The 20,507-nt window shown below is 50.5% G+C and overlaps 1 protein-coding gene across 7 annotated transcripts in view; it reads left to right on the top strand.

Annotated features, from left to right (window-relative positions):
• The window catches only part of GRIK4 (glutamate ionotropic receptor kainate type subunit 4), a 211,946-nt gene that overhangs the window by 179,192 nt on the left and 12,247 nt on the right, over window positions 1–20,507 (top strand). For all 7 annotated transcript variants that reach the window (XM_087763341.1, XM_087763344.1, XM_087763343.1 and 4 more), the window contains 3 exons: window positions 3,107–3,214; window positions 4,257–4,460; window positions 13,593–13,706. In XM_087763341.1, coding sequence (XP_087619467.1) covers window positions 3,107–3,214; window positions 4,257–4,460; window positions 13,593–13,706 — 426 coding nt within the window. The remainder of the gene's footprint in view (window positions 1–3,106; window positions 3,215–4,256; window positions 4,461–13,592; window positions 13,707–20,507) is intronic.

Below are 20,507 nucleotides of genomic sequence, written 5' to 3'. Positions count from 1 at the left end.
TTAAAATTAAAGTTAATCTGTCACTAATCTCTAGTTGTGAAATCTGGGAGAAAAAAAATTAGGCAATGTTTATGACTGATCACTCGCTTAGAGAGGCAATTGCAGCAGAGAGTCTGTTGTTCAGCAATCGCAGCGAGAGGCAAGCACCTTTGTGCAGAAACGAGGAATACAGCCGGGATAAATCCATCCCATCACACCAATGCAGACCCTGCGCAGGCCAGTTAAAGCTGTGCTTCAAGGACTCCGTGTCCATGGTTAATCTCCCCATTTGGGACTGTTATTCCCAATGATGAGTCCTGCACTACAGCGTCACCGTGATTCTACAAGCTTAATGGTAGTTAAGCCACAACAAGCTGTCAAGAGAACAGGATGCCCAAGATCTGCTCCTAACCTGCTCCGACACACCATCACTGTGCCTCCATCTCCCTGTCTGTCAGGTGAGGCTAATAACCCCCCGGTGCCTCTCCTGTTGGTGGGGAGCCTCCAAGAGTTAAAGCTTCCAGCACATTCAGAGGTCCCTGCCATGACAGGTGCTTTTAGCAGAGCGTTGTTAATGTTGGAGAAGGGGCTGGGCTGACAGCTCAGGGGAATAATCTCTGTTGTGTTACCCGCAGAGTAAACAAGCCCCCCCTGCCCAGGGACTCAGCTGGCTCTTCCTGCGCTGCTGCATCCCGGTGCCTCGACTCCAGCCAGGGAGGAGAGCAGACATGCACGTGACTGTCCTTCGCTTTCCCTGCCTGCTTTCCTTCTGCAGAGTCGTCGAGTGTAAGCTGTCCGGTTTGCACTTCCCCCTGCTCCTTGTGCCTAGGAGGAGGAGAATGGATTTGGGACTCCTCGCAGATGGCCGCTTTTGGAATGGCTTGTCAGTTGCTTGGGCTGGATTGGCACCGACAGCCAGGAGAAGAAAGGACTTGGCCCTTTCATCAACGTCCGGGGCGATTCAGTCTGCCGACAGTGTAGCAGCATGGCTGCAGGTTCAGGTTGTGTTGGACTCAGATGAGCTGGGAAGTGACTCTGAAATCCTCGAGCCATCACTCATGCCAGAGGCAAAGCACTGCCAAGAAAAGCGACTGAGTGCATGGAGTCAATCCTGGGGTGGTGTAAATCAGCATGCCTCCCATTCATTTCCGTGGTGGTTCACCCGCCTGGCCCGTAGCTCTGCGTCACCTTCCACCCACCTCTTTGAACATAATAAGATTACTCTTTGACGGAAGAGAAATCGATTTGTTCCTACCACCCTGACAACTGTGGCACAGTGAAGGGATAACCTGCCTTAGACCGGCAGCGCCCGAGACAGCTCATGTCAGCATGAGGGAACTGGGAACAGATTTGCTCTGGCACCACGGCCACAGAGGAGCCATGAAGACACCCCTGCATGTCGGGGTCACCCACTACCTCTTAGGGTCGCAGCAGCTCACTTCAGTGGTGTCACAGGACTTAGGCTGTGGCCAGCAATCCAGCATGCAGAGGGCTGGGACCTGACGGGAGCAGAGAGGCTTTGCAGGAGAAAAAGGAGAGAGAAGGGGTCTCGGAGGGAGCTGGCCTCCCCTGGCCGCTGGTCTATCCATGAGAAAAAACAGAGACTCTTTTAGGGAGCATAAGAGAGCGAGAGCCTAATCTGCATGCTCTGAACGAGCTGCTGGAGGTGCTGATCTCCCTGCCCAGAGCTCTGAGGGAGGGAGATTAGGCTCTTGAAGTTAAAATTAGGTTTTGTTGAATATTCCTCCCCCTGGCTGAAGGCAGCGGCTGGTTGTCTTGCGTCACAGCTGAGTCACGATGTCCTCCCAAGCACTGGGGGACTGGGCCCGCCACCGGCGGTGGGAATTAGGTTTGCTGCAGCGACACTGATGCTTGGATGGGTGAATTAGGCTGTCCATGGAGCTGTTGGGTGCGATGAGCCTGAAACAAAGGGTTTGGAGGCACTTAATCATAGTAGTTGGCATCCATTATAGCAGATAGAGGAGATGAGTCACGGTGCAGCACCGCTGAGGACGCCACTTCATTTCACCACCTGCCGCCAAGGTGGAGCTGCTGGTCAGGGCTGGAAGGTGTCTGCCCCACGTTGGTGCTGCTGCTCTGGTGATTGCAAGGGAAGCTGTGATACTCCCCGCGAAGTGGCTTTTACCTCCGAGGAACTCACAGTGGCCTATGCCAGCCTTTAACTAATGACTGTGACACTCACAGGAGGACAGCAGGAGGTTTTGCTTGCTTTCAGGCAGGTGAAACCTTTGTTCAAAGTTACAGAGACAGCGTAAGGCAGGACAGGAGTTGGAGGCAGGAACCCCATCTGCCCATTTCTGGGCTTTCACTGTGAAATTATGAGACTTCAGCACTTCCTGAAGTTCTTCCGAGCTGTGTCTGTAACACACAGCGCCCATGCGAAGAGCTCAGCCTCATCAGACCGGGGTGTAGCGCTGACCCTGCAGTGCGTGCTGGTGGTTGGGTCTCACTGCGGGATGGTGCAGCTGAGCCAAACCCCAGCTATAGCATTGCCTTTCCAGCAGCCTCCCATGAAGCGCCTCTGTGCCCTGTCCCCTTTAGGAGCTGACCTCCAGAGAACTGAGGAGGTGAAGGGGTCAGCGAAAATGCACCAGGTTGGGAGCGACAACCAAGTCTTTATCCTGTGGCCGTGACCTAGCTGCTATGCCTTAGCGTGAGGGACAGCAGGGGCTCCCAGCTGCACCATGCTGGGGGGGGACGAGCTTGCAGGTTTGGCTGCATGGGGGCCGCTGGGTAAGATGGACCCATATTGGTGGCATCTGGAGACAAGGCAGAAGGCTGCTTGGCTACCGCAAGCCCCAGGTAGCTTTCTCCTGATGCAGGGCTTTACTGCGGCTGCAGGGAGGATGTGTGGGAAGGCAGCGCCCGCCACGAGCAGGGGACAGGTTTTTGGTGTTGTTGCACGGGTAGGGGTATGCCAGTGCCATGTACCAGCGGGTTAATCTCTCTGCCGGCCCATTGTGGGGGTGCATTGTAAAGGTAATGGAGCATTCATAAACACCTCTTCCAGGGCCAGCTTGACGGTTGTCAGTCACCAGAGCCATATGGCAGGTTCGTACAGTAATTTGCCCTGTAAATTCCCTTATTGTGCTGTTTATCTCTCCAGATCGGCCACTGGCATGTTTCTGAAGGTCTCAGCATGGACAACAGGATCTTCTCCTCCAACATATCAGACAGTCTGTTCAACACCACGCTCATTGTCACCACCATCCTGGTAAGTGAGGGGGTCACCTACAGTTCCCATTAGCTCTTCGCCAGCCCAACGCGTAGGGATGTCAATCAGCTAGAATATTATTCCCTCTTCCTACCCCCCTCGGCCCCCAGCATGCAGCATCGCACTCTGATTTCATAAAGAACAGACGATCAAATCTCTAATTACAGCACTGAGGACAATTCATGACAGTGTAATTAAACTCAAGTTGATATTTCATATGGAAATGATATTTGATGAGTTCAGAAGCAGCTGGGGAGAGGGCTGGGATGGGGCTAAGTTGCCATTTTACATTCATCTCTGAATGATGTTCTTGTTTTGCGTACAGCTGGTAGTTGGAAGGGACAGTTGTCCCTTCTACCCATAAAATTACTGAAATTGGCCAAGATGGGTACAACTTTTATGAATGAAGACTTCGCGTCTGCAGGCACCACTGTCCTTATTCAACCAATTCCCCTTCCAGGTGCTGCCTGTCCCATGGTTTTTTCCAGTGCCTCTGCTCCCTCCTATAAATACACTCAAAATCCTGAAGAACTCTGGGCACTATTTCCTCACGTCCCACAGAGTTTGTTGAAAAGAGTGACAAACTGGAGAATTGGCTATATGCCAAGAGAGGCTGGGATCTATATGTCTCACCATAACTCGCAGCAGTCACTGGCTGCTCTGGCGCACGCCAGTTGGAAACAGCCCCCAAAGGAAGCTTTCTTCCCTTAGCTCTGCTTCATATCCTAAACCGGGATTTATCTGCTGCACCTCCAGCACATCCCAGACACCATGGGGGCCAATGAATACCAGTGTAGAAACAGCTCTGCTAGCTTTACACCACTTTGGGTTTCCACGTGATCAAACTAGCTTTCCGTATCTCTTATACCCTGGTCAAGAGGGATATATCGGGGCGGGAGGTTGGCTTGGGTGCCCCTTATCAGAGCCTCTGCCATCCCGGTGCTGCCAGGGAGCCCACTGCCCTCTCTGCCTCGTGCTCGGCGCTGTGCTGGTGGGATGCCTCGGCTAAGATGGGAATGACAGCTGCCCAGTTTCAATGCAGGAAAACCCTTACTTAATGCTGAAGTGGAACCATCAGGAGCTGGAAGGCAATGACCGCTATGAGGGCTTCTGTGTGGACATGCTGAAGGAGCTGGCAGAGATCCTGCGTTTCAACTATAAGATCCACCTCGTTGGCGATGGTGTGTATGGAGTCCCTGAGGCAAACGGCACGTGGACAGGGATGGTCGGGGAGCTGATTGCTCGGGTAAGTGAATTAGCTGCTCCTTTTAACTGTCCTCTAGTGGGACTTGGCAATGAAAAGCCCTGATGCTTTATTAAGTGCTCCAGGATGATAAGGATGGATGGGAGTTTTAGTCCACTTGTGAGACTTTGACCACAAGATCTCCATTTAATGTGTTCTCCCAATGGCAAATGTATTTGTTGTGTCGATGTGACAGCATGTAAAGTAGTCAGAGCAGGAGTTAGGGTCCCTGGGTGCTCTCAGGGATGCTCACTTTGTTGGAAGGGAGGCCTGGACTCCACGGTCCCTGCATAAGAGCTTGATATAGAGTGGATTTTTTTTTTTCCCCCCGGTGGAAAAATTAATGAAAATTTGAAACAAGAAAATATGCAGGCTCTGGCAGGAGCCGGTAGAACCTGAAGAAAACTTACAAAACCACACTGTTTGGGAGGGAAGAAAGTAAGAACTGCATTTTTACCCAGAAAAGTTTTGGCAGATGCATTTCAGCTCCTTGACTTTGAGTATTGTTTTTGGAGAGGAACATTTTTTGTTTGCTTGAAGTGCGTGGATCGAGATCTTTTCATGGCTCTGCTTCACGGTGTTGATGCACAGCAGCTAGACTGAAAGCTGAATGCTTTGGCTGGGTTCGACAACATTTCTGTGTACGTATGTGCTCAGTCAGCCTGTACCCCCCTCCCTGCTCTTTGTTTTCCTCCACAGCTAAAGGTAGTCCTTCCCCAGGGAATCTGAAGCTTAAATACAGTTCACGAAATGCTCTGAGATCCTTAGTAAAATAGGCTTAGCCAAAGCTAACATGGAGACTGATGTTATTTAAACCAATACTTCCTCACTCACCGATTTCTGCCCTGCCTTGTTACTACCGAAGTGCCTGTGAGAACGCAGCGACCGTTTCTCAGCTGGTGGCAAATCTGCAGTGAGGTGTATTTATAATAATCCACACCACTGTGTGAGAGGAGCCCCTGGGCCACCCCATTATTACCCTCACAACAGTGGTGCATCCCTCCTGCAAAGCAGAGGAACGAGGGCCCGAATCCGTCCCCTGTGGCTCCAGGCAGGGGTCTGGGGCTCCTGCCGCAGCTTTCTTCCCAGCTGCAGGAGACGAGTGAGCATCTCTAGAAGATGCCCACTGGCATCTCTCTGCTGCTTCCCCAGGTGGCGAAGGGGACCTGGCTGACGCTTGTCCTATCTACCTTAGGAGCTTCAACTGTTTAAAGTCAGGTGGGATGACTCTAGGTCCAAAAGACTTGCTGAAGGTCAGGGGCAGGGCACAGTATGGACTGGAGATCCCTCCTGAACTAGTGTCCTGTCTCCTGGGTCACCCTTCCCCGGCGGAGCGACAGCTCTTGATGCCAGCTGAGATCCCACCTCCGTCTGCTTCTTCTAAAGAGCCTTCTGTATGGTTGTTTGAAAATGCTCTGGGCTATTGGCATAGTTTTTATACATATCTCTCTCTGTGTATATATATATACACACACACACACGCACAATTACAGTTCTGCAATGTTTCTTTTGGGAGGCAAGAAGGAAGGCGCAGAGAGCAGCATGTGATCTGTGCAAACAAAGGAAGGGAACAGCCATCAAATTTTGGCCTACTAACCTTGGCAGTGCCTCTCCATTAAATGGGAGCTTCTGGAGGGTTGTTTTTCTTTAGTGATAAGTGTTTTAACTTCATCTTCACATAGAAACCATTTGTTTCTTCTGCAGCTCAAGCCTTATTTAAGAAGATTTTTACTTCTGCTTCAGCAGGGCAGAGCTGGCAAAGCCTGTGTGAGGCTGAATCAAAAATTGGAGAAGAGAAAAAGCTTTCTCTGTTTTGTTCTTTCTAGGCCCTTTAGAGTCTTTATGATGGTTTCAGTGAGTTTTTGATCAGTCCCAGGGACTGGCACTTTGGATCAGGTCAGGCAGGGCAGACCTGGCCGTGTGTGTACTGTTGTCTTTATTCGGGGCTGCTTGGGACATTGCTTTCTGAGGTCGTTTTAGAGCCCGAGGGGTTCCTCTCCTTCCTTGACAGTCAGCCCCCAAGGGGGTTTGTCCTCAGTTCCAGCCCCTTGTTCGTCCCCTATACTACTTCAGGACCACTCGAAGCAGAAAAGCCAAAAGATCCTATGTTGGGCACACGCGTTCCTCTTCCAGTGGATATATTCTTTGGGCACTTTTCTCCATACAGCCTTTAGCACAGAGAGGGCATTAGCTGTGACACAAAACTGTCACACGGGTCAAAACTTCCCAAATCCTACCCAAAATAAAAGCTCTGCGCCTGTCTCTTTGTGCAGTGCTGTATTATGGTAGGAAACTGATTCCTTCTGGAACCCTGATCAGCTGTCAGAAAGTGAGGTTTGACTCGCATGCACTTAGTGTGCAGGATCAGAAGGTCAGAAAATTATCCAGCTCCATGCAATACCTTTTCAGTATTTTTTTTTTTTTGTCTCTGTAATCCCCCCATGGCACTGAATCTCCTCAGAGCGACTATAGGCTGTATGGGAAAAGTGTTTCATTTTATTGCTTCTAAATTAATGAGCTATTGATTTATTCTTAAGTGCTGAAAATTCTATTACAGCTAATTGTGCACTATGATATGATTGAGAAGGATGCTATATAAACATAAATTTGTTGTTGACCCAAATTCACCAGTACGTATCTTATCAACCTGCTCACAAAACTAATTAAGATCTAAGGAAGAGGGGGACTGGGATGGCTTGGGGGATTAGTGGAAGAGCTGTAGAGACCACTGTGGCTAGGTCAGCAGTCTGACTCGTCGTCAGATCAGGAAACCTGTAAACTTTGTGATCAGCCGATGGAGACTTGGCTTGGGAGAAATCACTTGGAAGGACTCAAGGCCATTCCGTAGCGAAAGATGTCACAAATTCAGAAAACGCCAAGCTAATTGGTCCCTCTGTGCATGCAGGGCAGGGAGGCTGAACACCCGGCTCGTTCCTTGCGTGAGCAGGGGAGTAAAACCGCTCTCCGGCCGGGGAAGACTTCCCCCGCTAGCCTTGCCGGCGCTGGCACAGACAACTGCAGTCTCCAGCAGTTTGGCTGACACCGTACACGTGTGCTATCCGTAACAAGAAAACAAGGGGGGAACAGCAAATCTTCCCACCTCCTATTTTTTTGGCGTCAAAGCCTTAGGGGACAATAGGGCTGGAAGAATCTCGCTCCTTCCTGCTGTGGTACACAGTCCCTGCCTCAGGGTCCCTGATGGTTGTCTGGTCTTCCCTTTCTTTCTCTCTCCAGTGCGTCCTCAAGCTGAAATGAATTCGCTAGTCTGATACAAGCCAACGAGTGTATTTTCAAAGCAACATGACAGCTTTCTCCTTGTTCTGCCATGCTTGTATTTGCTGTCTTTGGTAGCGTAGTTCTGTGGTGGCTGTGCTCGGTGCCTGTACGTCAGCTCACAGCCAGCCGTTGGTGCTCGGCTCCCTTGCTCCTCCCTGAGGAGATGGGCTTGTGTCTGAGAGATCCCTCAGCAACAGTTCCTGAATTTACCCATCTCGGGAATGCCTGCAGAGAATAGAGCTGAGCTAAGAAGAGATGGTGTGGTTTGGTTTTGCCAGGAAGCTTTGTTGGCAGGAATCTGACGCTGCAGTTTTGCTATAAGACCTTTGAGAAACTTCCCTCTGATGCAGCCGGGATCAGTACCCTGTCTGGCTGGGCACCAGTGCTAGGTGACAGTCCCCTCCACAGAGGACCCGGCCCGCTCACCTGCGGCAGGGTGCAGGGGACGGGAAGGACAAAGCAGCCCTGGCAGAAGCACGCTCTATGCAGGCTGACCGTGCGTGTTGTGCAGCTTCTACCAGCTGCCCAGGCTTCCTTTGGCATTGTTTAAATGATGTGTCACCTTTGGTGATGGTAACACAGCAGATCTGTGAGTGTTTCCAGGGCAAGCCTATTTGGGGAAGGCTGTAGAAGGCATGGAGTGAGGAGGTGCACAAGAGTGAGGAGCGGGTGATTGGGGACAGCAAGCTCCTGCTCTTTCCTTCTGCGCAGGATCATTTGGGGAGTGAGATGCTGTGGAATAACGCTAGATCTTTGGTATCAGTGTCAGTGGTTTGAATCTGGCTGCGATCAGTGGTGGTCAAAGCTCCTTTTAAAGTGAGGCAGATGAAGTTGTCTGTCTCGGGGAAGGGTCTGGCCTCAGGAGCAGCAACACCAAGAACTGAAAGGACCTTAAAGCTTTGGGGTGATATTTTTTCCAGCTTCCTTGCTGGTGACCAGGTGGTGCTTTACAATCAGAGGCCTTCTCCCTTCAACTGCTCCGAGGACGGGGAATGGCAGGAAGGGGAAAGGAGGGAGAAGATATTTCAAAATTGGCAGAGTCCTGCTCTCCGCTCGGCAGTGGGTGTTGGTGTTCAGTGAGAAAAGCTGTGCGTGGGTGAAGGGAGGGGGAGTCTGTTTGCACGCTATCGCGCTGGCAAGTGTGACATGGGGGGGCTTGAGAGGGTGGGGAGCGAGGGGGAGTGGGGAAGCGAGGGAGCGTGGGCTGTTGAGCAAACACAGTGAGGGTATGGGCAGAGAGGTTTGCATCGTGCTGCTGATTTCCCCAAAATTACACACAAGATGCTGGGTGTGGTGTGAGCTGGTTAGGTCTCACTGCTGTTCCCTGCGGGCTTAGGTTCCCCATTCGTGGTGCTTCACCTTAACTGGCTTTTGCCACGGGTATGGCGAACACCTGGCACAGACTTTTTCCTCCCACCCCTAGAGATAGTCCAGGTGAAGAAACATGAGTGAAGACAGACTTGAGGCTGACATCTGCACTGATTGCTGGTCATCCCATCCCTGACTCTGGCTTAAATGGAGGGCTGCAGCCTCCAGGGCTTTCAGGCTGTCACTTTTCATATGGCAGAATTCATGTACGTCCTTAAAAAAAACAGATACCAGTTTTGAATGACCCTCATCTGGCCCTGCTTTTTAAATGCAAGAATATGCATCTTAGTGCACAGCCTGGCTGCCGCTCGCTCCAGCGGGAGGAGCCGCACAACCCGAAATAGCTCCTGTCAGATCAGATGGGCAGCTGGAGCAGAAGCAATCAGTACATTGGTCTGGCGGCCGAGCCGTACCCGTCGTGCCGTGGGACAGATCTGCAGATGCAGAGAGACTGCTCTGTCATTGCCGCGACGGTTCGGGAGCCGCTGCCCAGGTGAGCAGGCTGAAGCCAAACTGCTGTGCAGTGGCTGCTGCTTATTTCGCAGAGTTGCACAGAATAGCAGAGATTGGAGGGGACCTCTGGAGATCATCCAGTCCAACCCCCTGAGCAAAGCAGGGTCACCTCTAGCCGCGTGCTCAGTACCACATCCAAATGGGTTTCCAGCGGGACAAGCACCTGCAGCAGCAGTGCTGATGCCGACAGGTCTGCAACGGGGGTAACAGCTGGCGGTTGGGTGAGTCCTGGAGGCTGAACACTGATTTCAGCTTTCTAGAAGGCCCTCCAAGCACAGGGGAGGTGTAAGAAATAGCTTTCCCTGACCTTGGCCATGCTGTCAGTGCTCTGTGGGCAGTGCTGGTGAGAAGGGTGCTCTCATATGCACCCAGGGGATGTAGCATCCAAGGTGCTGTTCAAGTCAGGGACTCCTGCTCCGGGAAGAAATCCCAGCCTTGTGCTCCCAGAGCTGTCCTTCAGGCTTATTTTCCCTGCGTTTGACACAGAGACAACCCAAGGCCTTGCGCCCCTTGGACTTTCTCATTGTGTTTTGTTTCTGTAGCTTGACAGGAGGTTGTGAATCGCTGCGGGGCCAGAGCAGGGCCAATCTCCCGGCCGGTCCCCGGTGCTGGGGGAGGCTTTGGCGGGATCCTCTCTGCCCAGGATGAGTGCTGACGTCAGGCCCCATTCATCACCATTAGCGCCGAGATGAGCCTTGTCAGCATCCGCAGCGAGGAGGCGGCCGCCTCCTCCGGACTGGCAGTCCCTGCAATTTGCTTCTTAAGGCTGCTTAATTGTTGTTCCTCTTCAGGAGCCCGGCTCAGCCCCCGTGTTTAACATCCTTTCCAGTGGCAGCGCGAGCCTGTCTGCTGATGCAGGCAGATCCCATGGTTAATGCCAGGTATGGTGGAGGCAGCTCATGCTTTTATCTCAGACACCAGCCCACCTGGGCTTCCTCTCGCCTAGCGAGAGTTTGGCCTTGTGTAAGCGGTGTTTTGTTAAAGAAGTGTCTGTCTCTACTCCCAAAATGCTCTGGGTCTTTTCCTAAGCCTATTTCATGCTGACATTTATAGCTGCAACTGTGCTGGAAGGATGAAAATCAAACAGTGTTTGCCCCCACTTCCCCCCATCCTTTGCCTCCTGTTTTCCCTTTCCCCAGGTTCTAGTTGCAGACAGAGTGCAGAAGCAAAAAGCAAAATCCAGTTCTTCCCCCAGTGCATTGTTTAGCCTATAAAATGCCAACTCCTACCCGTGCTCAGGTGGGGAGGGCTGGAGAGCGCTTGGGTTTGCAGAGCTCCTCTATAACTAAGATATGCTGACCTCGGTGAATCACAAGAAGTTTTGTGAAAATCAGGAAGCAAAGTTGAAAGCACGAAATGGATGATATTCAGGCAGAGAATACATTGCATGCCATTCCCAGATCAAAGTTTATTGCTGTCAGAAATCGGCTCTTAACTTGCATGACTTCTGAGCCTGCAGAGAGAGAGAGAGAGAGAGAGAGTGTGTCTTTGACAGAGCACAGCCCCAGCTAAAGCTGCGAGGAGCTGGGTCTCTGCTGCAGGGAGCAATGGCAGAGAAGGCAGATGTGCATGTGCATGGGTTAGAGCAGGCTGTGAGCTACGGTAGCTCTGATGCTGCCAAAAGTCCTGAGAGGACAAAAGTTGACCAGGCAGGGAATGAGCGGAAGGAAATCAACTCTCATGGAATGGCAGGGCCCTCTGGAGACGAGAGAAAGGACCTGGGCACAAAACCTGCGTGCCTGGGGAAGGCAGCTCTGCTGCGCTGAGTTTCTGCTCCGTAGGCAAAGGGAGGGGGATGGATTTGCGTTGTATTTTGCGTAGGGAAGAGCAGCTTTCAAGATGTTGCTGCCTACATGATCTGGAAGGGTCCCAAAGGACAATAGTTGGGGGAGTAACCGGAGTGCACAAAGTTCCCTGGCGGCATCCACGTCCCACCCCCGAGAGGGTCGGGGCAGGCGAGGGATGGTGATTTAGCTGGGTAAACCTGGGGGCTGCGCTGCTCCTTTCAGCAGCACCTTTCTGTTGGCCTCCGGATAGGAATGGAAACGTCCTTAGAGCTTTTGCATGAAACACCTTTTGATGCGGCCTATTTACTGCAGTCTACGACTTTGCTGGTAGAATTGTATTCAGTTTGGAGAACTGGGAGAAGAAATCTGTTGTTAGAATAATCTGTATCTTCATGAGGGGCTTTGCTGGGAGACCTCTCCCCCAGACAATAGTACCTGCAAACGCTTTTAAGTATAGACAAGAGATGTTTAAGAAGCTTTAGACTTTCCTTGCAGATAGAATTCCTCACATGCCATGTTCCACAGATGAACTGATTCCATTTGAGTAATCTGCTGGTGTTTACATAGGGCTCAACTGCTCACACACCACGTTGTGATTATTGGTGCCTTTTAAAAGCCCTGCGGGTAAATGTCTGGCTAGGCAGAAATCCTCCCTAGCTCATAATTCATTCCAGCCTGAACCTCCTAAGAATCTGTAATAGCTGCTTGGAAACAATTGCAGAACTCTGGCACTGGGCTTCTCCAGTAAAGCAGTCCTGTATGGACTGTGAAATATCACCTTCTCCGTGACCCCCCTTGGTGGGCAGGCTTGCAGATCACCTTGCCTTTCTTTTCCCTTTTCTTCTTCCTACGGGCTCCAGCAGTGCTGCCCTTCGCTCCTGCAACTCCAGCCTTTCGCTGGCCCTTCCTCCCTGCCTGCCTTTAAGCGGGCAAGTCTGTTGGGGGCAGAGGGGGGGAAAGACCCCCCGGCAAAGCTCTGCCAGGGGGTGATTAGTCCTCATACTCTTAAGGAAAATAATGCAAGAGCAAGCAGGGTCAGAGAGCACGGTAAGAGTGATGCACCCGCAAATTTGCCTTTGTGTGGTGCATTTACAACTACCGCGTGGATCCAGGGAGATAAGCTGCATATTTTACTGGGTCTTGAGGCCTGATGGTGCCTTGGCTTCTGCACAGACCTTATGAAGCTCAGGGACGACAAGTGCAAATAGCTTTTCTTTCCCCCCCCTTCTCTTTTTCCACTTGCATAATCATCATTGTGCAAAGCAGGCAAACAAATGTGCAAGGGAATGGAGGAGGTTTCATTTTTACAGAAAGCAATTACAGACATTAAAAGAGCTGTAGTAATAAAAATAATATTTAAAATTCAAATCGCTTATCTGTATTACAAGGGTATTAACATTGGAAGAAATTATTTTTATTTTTTTCCCCAATCTCATTTGCTTTGCAAGTCAGTCTGGAAATTTTTATGCTAGAATTTTTTGGAGATCGATCCGCAATTTTGGAAGTCTGGGGTTGGCAGGCTTGAAAACTTCATGACTCGAGGTATGGGGGTAATGATGCTGCTTTGTTATGCTTTCCTACCTACGGTGCTTGCAAGTAACAGTCTTGTCTAGAAGGGGACAGCTGTGTTCAATAGGGGCTTTGGAAGGGGGAGGCTGTATCTTTTTTAGATTAGTACAATATTTATTGTCTCAATGGCTCCTGTTTTGCCATGTCTTGAAGCATTCAATGAATAGAAAAGGCAATCAGGCTGTGAGCACTTGGGGGCAGGGGCTGCTGTTTTGTTTGCTGTTAGTAGAGCTCCTAGCACAGTGGGCTCCCCACTGGGAGCTTTGTGTCTTTCTAACCTGTAAGTATAGAGATAAAAATGCCCAGGTGAGGAAGGCAAAAACGTGGAGAATGGGTTAAAGTTTTGACTGTGTTTGAGCAGGGCTTATGTGAAACCCATCTGGGGAAGCGAGGTGCAGGAGCACAGTCCGAACTAGTGAAACATCACTGGCAAAACTCCCACGGTTTCCGCAGAGCCTGGATTTTGCCCCGCAGCAAATGCGCCCTGTCCCAGAAAGATGGGACATCCATCTTCCAGGAGCGGGTGTCTTGCATGGCCCCAGACACAGCTTTGCTGCCTTCCCTGCCCTGCGCCTTTCCCAGGCTCGGGGTCCTGATGTTCTCTGCTCTCTTTTCTCTCCAGAAAGCTGATTTGGCTGTGGCTGGGCTGACGATTACAGCGGAGCGGGAGAAGGTGATTGATTTCTCTAAGCCGTTCATGACTTTGGGAATTAGCATTCTCTACCGAGTTCATATGGTAAGAGACTTATTTTATAACCATTTACGTCCCTCCATTATTTGCATGCAAACGTGCCTAGTTATAGAAGAAAAATGAATGACTCATAAAAATATTTTTGTTTCTTATTTAAACACAAATGTGCTTGACCTTTATATCCTTCTTTTCACTCTTTCTGCCTTGTGTCAGCTTGGTGGATTCGATTCCCGTTGTTCAACCCCCCAGCCCTGTTGGCTCCCCTTCCCCATCCTCCCCAGGCACACAGCACTTCCAGGCGTGGTAGGGGGCCACGAGCAGAACCCTGTCAGACTGGTGCTACCAGGGGAAGTGTGGGTAGGTGTCAGCTTGTCTGGTTCTGCTTCAGGCCCAGCGCAAGCCATAGGATGGCTTTAGTGTGGCTTTGAGCCCGCTGTGGTGAGGCGTGCTAAGGGCAGGCTAGGCTGGACGGGTGCAGCAGCCCAGCAGCGCGGCTGGGTGGCTCCAAAACTGCGGCAAAGCTGGTGTGGAGTCAGCACCCATTTGCACTTACGGTGGGGAGTCTGCCTGGGAGGCTGAGCTAGGACGCCTATGGGTGCACCTCATGGGTGTCAGGGCCCAAATACCCAATACCCTCATCTCAGCCATGTTCTCAGCCTCTGCGGTGTGCAGCCTTACTGCTTTCTCACATCTGAGAATAAGATCAGGCCAGGAAAATATCTGGGATCGCTTTCTTTGCTGTGACCTCCTGTAAATGCTCTACATGCAGATCAGGCCTCTGCTTTCTTAATCACAGGCAGGAAAAGAGCAAAATGGCACTCCTCGAGTGGCCCAGGGTGCTGCCCCGGGGCAGGCAGGGTGGCAGGCTGAACTCTGCCATAGGCAATTAGCTCCTTGCCCTGCGTGGGCTCTGTTTCTCTGCTCTCAGCCCTTCTCATTTGTCTCCTCTCAGTTGTTCACCCTAAAGATCAGCGGGCCCTGCACCCCAAGGAAGGCTCCATACTCTTAGGGTGCTCCCTGCCTTGCATGGGTGCTCTCAGACCCCCTTGCTTCTGCATTGACCAGGGAGGAACGAGAAGAGAAGCTGTCATTTAGCAGCTAGCTCTGGTTGTCGCTCTGCTGCATTCAATAATCTTTTGCAACTCCGGCGGCGGCAGCGGCGTGGTTATCCGCTGCCGCCCAAAAGGCAGGTCAGGCATTATGTGGCGGCTGTTGAGCAACACGCTGGCCTGTGGCTCGGAGTGGAGCTGCTGTGAATCTGCCCAGGGGATTCACACGTGCAAGCACGTACATGGCCTTCTGTCGTGTCTTTGCTTAGACAACACTTGTTGTCTTAAATTCTTACAGATTCTCTTGCATTCCCATTTTCTGTTGTTCTAGCTTCTTCTGAAGCTCAGGAGAGGACAGATTTTCCCCAGCTACACCCATATGGGCCAGGCAAAGCCCCCGGTTCCCCAGTGTCACAGGAGGCGAGCTTTGGCATCCAGGTTCTTTGCAACAGGATGTCATATTATTCCCAATCTGCATTTTGGAAATGTGCTCTGTACAGTGCCGAGTGTGATGCGAGTTACAGTCTTGGTTTCCCGTCAGCTCAATAATAGCAGCCAAAAGGATAAAACAATTAAAGCTGCCTCTCCCAGCCCCCCTCTCTCGATTCGCAAGGCTGTTAAGGATGCAGCGTTTGGTACGAACATAAACAAACTTGCACATACATCTCTCTGTGCTGAGTGGCTCCTGCCAAGAACAAACACGTAATTAAAATCTAGTTAAAATTCTGTTTCCTCTGGTACGTGCAGAATTTAGGATCAATGACTTCAAGCTCCCAGAAATCAAGTGTAACTGTCCCTTCCCGGCTACACTTGCTTTTTCACACCACCAGCTGCCCCGTGGATCCGGGAGGCGTTTCTGCCAGCATCTCTTGGCTGGGATTATAATCGAGTTTCTTGCTTTCTCGCATGCGTTTTTAAAAGTTTGGGGATTGAGTACCATGCGTGCTTTGCCTCCAATTTACACCATAACGTTCAGCAAGTCGCTTAACGAGGCATCATTCCCTGAACAGCGTGAGGCTGTTGTCGCTCCCTCCAGAGGAAACACAGGAATATTGGTGCAGGGTTTGCATGTGATCTGCTCTATAAGTGCAAGGCATTTGCTGCTGCCTCTGTGCAAGCTCGATATAAATGTGTCTGACACATCTACTTAGAGTGTAAGTTCTTCAGGGCAGGGACCATCTGCTGCTCGTGCTGGTACGAGACTAACGCAACACTGCCATGTTCAAGCCTGCCCTTTAGGCATTTACCAAACTGAACAGGATTAATAATTACAGTCTTAAAAAGTGTTTGGCAATAGTCCCCTGCCATCGGTCAGGACTGGGCGTGCAGCTGCCCGATGAAGGACCCAGGTAAGACTTTGAGTAGGGGAGCTGTCCAGTGACCCAGGCAGGCTTGCAAGGGAGACGCAGGGCATCTCCCAGGTCAGGACACCCCGCAGAGCGCCCTGCTTGGCTGCATCAATGGCAGGGGCAGCCTGGGCTCGTGCCCTCCCCAGGGGCAGGGAGGTCTCCCCAGCCGGGAAGCTCGGAGACCCCTCTTCCCTCTCTAGCACTCGGCCCCTCTTTGTCCAGACATCTCCTGCTTAGCTTGAGGAGAGTTTCTGAGAGCTGCACGGCAATTAACTAATTAAACTGGTAAATATTTATTTAACAAGGAAAGGCAAGATAGCTAATTGCTCTGGTTTTTCTTTAAGGATGTGGTTTGCAGAGCAGCGGAAGGCAGCCCCACAGCCCCATCTGCTCCTATCCCCTCCCCTCCCTTCCCTTCCCCGCCCCAACAAACATCTCTGCAATGTCAAAAATTGCAGCTGACGTATGTTAATCATAGCGCAGATCAGACGTCGCCTAATAAATAACCAGAAATAAATCTCTTGCTGAGGAGTTGCCTCCATGCCCTGGTCTCCTCCCAGTGTGATGACATTTTATTTTAATTTCCATGTAACTCCAGTGGCAAATGATTTCTCCCCGCTTTCTCTTCCCCACCCTCCAACCCAGCCACCACAGCGCGTGTGTCTCTTATCACACGTAACCAAATATGGCAGCTTTAAATGGGGCTGTCATTTTTCTCAATTTCACTTGTAGTGATATAATCAAGTATGGATTTCTGACATGGGGACTCTAATAGGTTTTCTGACTTGCAGGCTGCTAAGAGAAAAAGCTTGCTTCGTTTTATTATGTTCCCATTCTGACCAGCTGGTGGGACCCGTGGAAGGCAGGAGAGAGATGACAAGTCCTGAGCAGTCACTCTGCTTGGCAGAGGGCTGAAATCAGATGCCCAGTGCCATTTCTGCACAAAGAGATGTTGAAAGTCAGGTTTATTTGTAGCATACAGATGCTTTTGTTCACATACCTGCCTCTGTGGCAGGGAACGAGGGACTAGCTAGCACATGATTCTGGCTCATCAGCCCTGAAAGTCCTTACTGTGCTCTATCTTAAGATGAGAAAACGTGGATTTGGTGAGTACACTGGATTAGGTGGTTTTAGGCCAAAGTGTTTCTACTTGATTGCTGCAGAAGACACGGGAAAGGACTGAATGAGTAGCTCCTTCGTTCCAGCCAGAAGAGGCTCAACAGCCGAGGCCAAGGAGCTGAGCACCCCTCCTGATAACCCGTGCTGCTCTGCCAGCAAGCCTCCTGCCTCACTGAAGCAGGGATGGGAGCAACCGCTGGCCCCAGGTGTGCCCAGGGCCGTGGTACGCATTGGCCTGTTGGTTGTGGACCATCTGGTGACCCCAAATAATGCTCAGGATTCACAGCAGTCTGTGCTCAGGTTTTGCTTATCGACTCCGGAGAAAGGACCCTGGAGCAGGAGGGATCTGGATCTGCATCCGGATCAGACGTGGTCGTTCCAGAATACACACACTTTCTTTTGGTGAGACCAAACATGCTGCAGTTACACCTAGCACACATCAAGGTTTCTGCCTTTCCAGGCTGAGTTTTTTTGCTTTCCTTCTGACTTACAGAGGTAGAAGAGAGTTCTCTTGCCTGCCTTTTTTAGGGACAAATGTCTATGAGAGATGACATAGGTAGGGCTGGCTGTTTCTGCAAGAGGGAACAGGCGCACACTGGGGTCCCTTCAGGCTCTGTGTGTGTGTGCAGGGCAGGCAGGGAGCCGTAAGGTCTCTTACGGACCTGAACACAGATAAATCCAGGACCGTGCCATACAGGTCCACTCCTCCTCCTCCTGGATGTCCGGCACATTCAGGCTCTTCAGTCAGCAGTATCTGCCCAGAAAACTGGTTCTCTCTGGCTGAAAATGAAGGCTTCCAAGAACGACTGAGGAGGGTAAATGAATCTTTCCCGCTTCCATCTGAGGATTTGCAGGAGGCCTTCATCAATTATTGGACATTTTGAACATTTCTATTCCAGGAAAAATAGCTCTTTCAATTAACAAAGCTGTATTGGGACCGGCTAAAAATATCTGACAGACTCCAGATATTGTCATTTCCATCTTCAAAACAGACAGATAAGAGCGGGTTTGTGCCCTCCGTGGGAACAGAATATCTTTATTCTTCTCCACAACTGTGAATGAAAAGAATATGTAGCAGCAGCCTGAAAATGACTGTAGCTGAAAAGAACCAGAACTACTACTACTGTAAAGTCACAGGAGAGAGTCATTGCCAAGCCTGAGACTTAAAGCTTCCAACGCAATTTCCTTAATGAGTGTAATTTATTGACAAACTGCCCCAGAAACAGAGAGAAGACATCAAGGCCTTAATTACAGAAAGGAACCTTGTTACAGGAGCATCTCACGAGGGAGCCCCAGCCGAGGCACTGCCAGTGCCTGGGATTCTCCTGCCACCTCTGGGATGCCGGGCAGGGATAAGCTGCCTGGAACGATCTTCTGCTTGAGAAGCTCCAGTTTGCTCGGCCGAGGGCAGACAGTGCCCTTCACACCTTGCAGGTTCCCATTGCCTCATTTTATTCTTGAGTGTGTAAGCACCTGTGGAAGAAGAGAGGCAGCTGAGCCAGTTTAGCTCTAGATGAAAAAGGGAACCAGGGGCCTGTGGGGCACCCAGGAAAGCCATGCGGTCGCTAAAGAGAAGAGCTTTGGCGTCACCTGCCTTTGGCTTCTCGTTGGCATCGAGAAGTCCATTATCACCTGGATGGGGTCAGTGAGAAATGCAGAGGGAGCGCACCTTGGAGCCTGCAGACTCACGACATGGTCTCACCTCTCTGAAATAGCAAGAGGAGCTCTCCAGCAAGGTGAGCAAGGGATGTTACTGGAGATGTGAATCCCTCCGGGATGCTGGGGGTGTAGTGTCCAGCAGTGCCTCTGGCTCTGAAGGCCCTTGGTTTGGGTCCAGATGCTGGCAGTAGCAGTCATTTGTCTCTCTCTGGGTTTCTGGGAAGAATATAAGGAAAAGCAGAACATGGCAGCAATTGACCAAAAAAGGGAAAGGACAAAAGAAAAACGTGGTATCTTTCACTGTTTGTACCTCACCTGCTTATACCAAGCAGAGTAAGATAACCTGGTACAGAAGAGAGACCTTGTCTTAAAGAGAGACTCTGGAATTATACCCAGGAGAACCTGAACCGTTGCTTGGGAAGTGACTTTAAATTAATCTGAAAATGGACACAGGATGGTCTGAACCACTGATTCTTAACTCAGCTATTTGTTAAAAGGCTTAATAATTGAGATTCTCTAAAAATGCTAACGTAGATCCCAAGCTCAAACTCATCTTGTCCTTAAGGATACAGGGATAGGAGGTTATGTGTGGTGGTTCTTTACTTCACGCAGGGCAGAGTTTGCTGTAGAAGGTTTCTGAGATGTTACAGTCCCAGCTGGTGACTGGAGCTGAGAATGTCACAGTATCCTAGATATTTTTAGTAGAGGAAGATTTTTGTGCCACAACTATTGCCTTTTCTAGCAACAACTTAGTCTTCAGAAGAACTACCAAGACCTTGTGAAAATCAGGTTTTGCATAAAATTAGAAATACTTCAGTAGTAAAACAGTGTTTTTTAATGGAAATGGAATTTAAAGTGCTGCTCTGAGTCTGGGGAAGGAAAAAAAAAAAGAAAAAGCAGCTATGTTTCCCAGGGACTTTTGTGAAAACAGAAGATTATTCACTGCCTTTGGATTAAGCACAGCTCTAAAATATCAGGACTCTGGTCTTTGATGCTCTGGGTTTGCTATGGCAATTGAGGTTAGGTGTTATTTATTACCAGCTATTATTAGTTTATGTGGTGTCACAGATGGGCAGGGTAGGGCAATGGACGAGGGGAAAAATGAGGCCTCTGTGTGTCAAAGATGATGCCCAGAAGCAGCTTTTGTGTAAAGCGAGCAAACTACAGCGGAGCAGCTGCCGCGCTGCAAGTGCTGGGAAACGGCTGCCGGAGTGAGCTGCATTGAGCAAACAGTGATAGGCGTTTTTAGCACACAACAGAGCAAGGTGCCAGTAAGAAGTATGCTGACAGCCTGGCCAAGATGTGATAAAAGGCTGTTTCCACTCTGACTTTACAGTAACGGCCTTCACAGGAGCTCTGACTCGTGGGCAGCTTCCCAGTTACAGGTGCTTGGGGAAACTGTAGATCCTGAGGTTTTGGGATGCCAGGACTGACTTAGTGGTTTGGGGCAGAAGATACAGGCTCCCGTGAGCAAAGGACTCACATTCCCGTGGAGTTAACGCAACCTTTTAGCCCTGCATTGGGAGTTCATGCTTTTGCTGGGAGTCTTTCAGAGGAGACGGTAAGGAAGGAAGATGCCTGAGGTAGATGAGCATTGCCTGAACACTTGCAGCGTTTGGGGTGGGAGAGGTGTGTCAGGGGTGCGCAGCACTGAAACAAAGCACTTTCTG

Source organism: Nipponia nippon, unplaced genomic scaffold, assembly GCF_047370975.1.
Source record: "Nipponia nippon isolate SJK-2023a ecotype South Korea unplaced genomic scaffold, ASM4737097v1 scaffold_28, whole genome shotgun sequence".
Lineage (NCBI taxonomy): Eukaryota > Metazoa > Chordata > Aves > Pelecaniformes > Threskiornithidae > Nipponia > Nipponia nippon.
The sequence above is the reverse complement of the archived record's forward strand: the minus strand, read 5'-3'. Positions and strand labels throughout refer to the sequence as shown.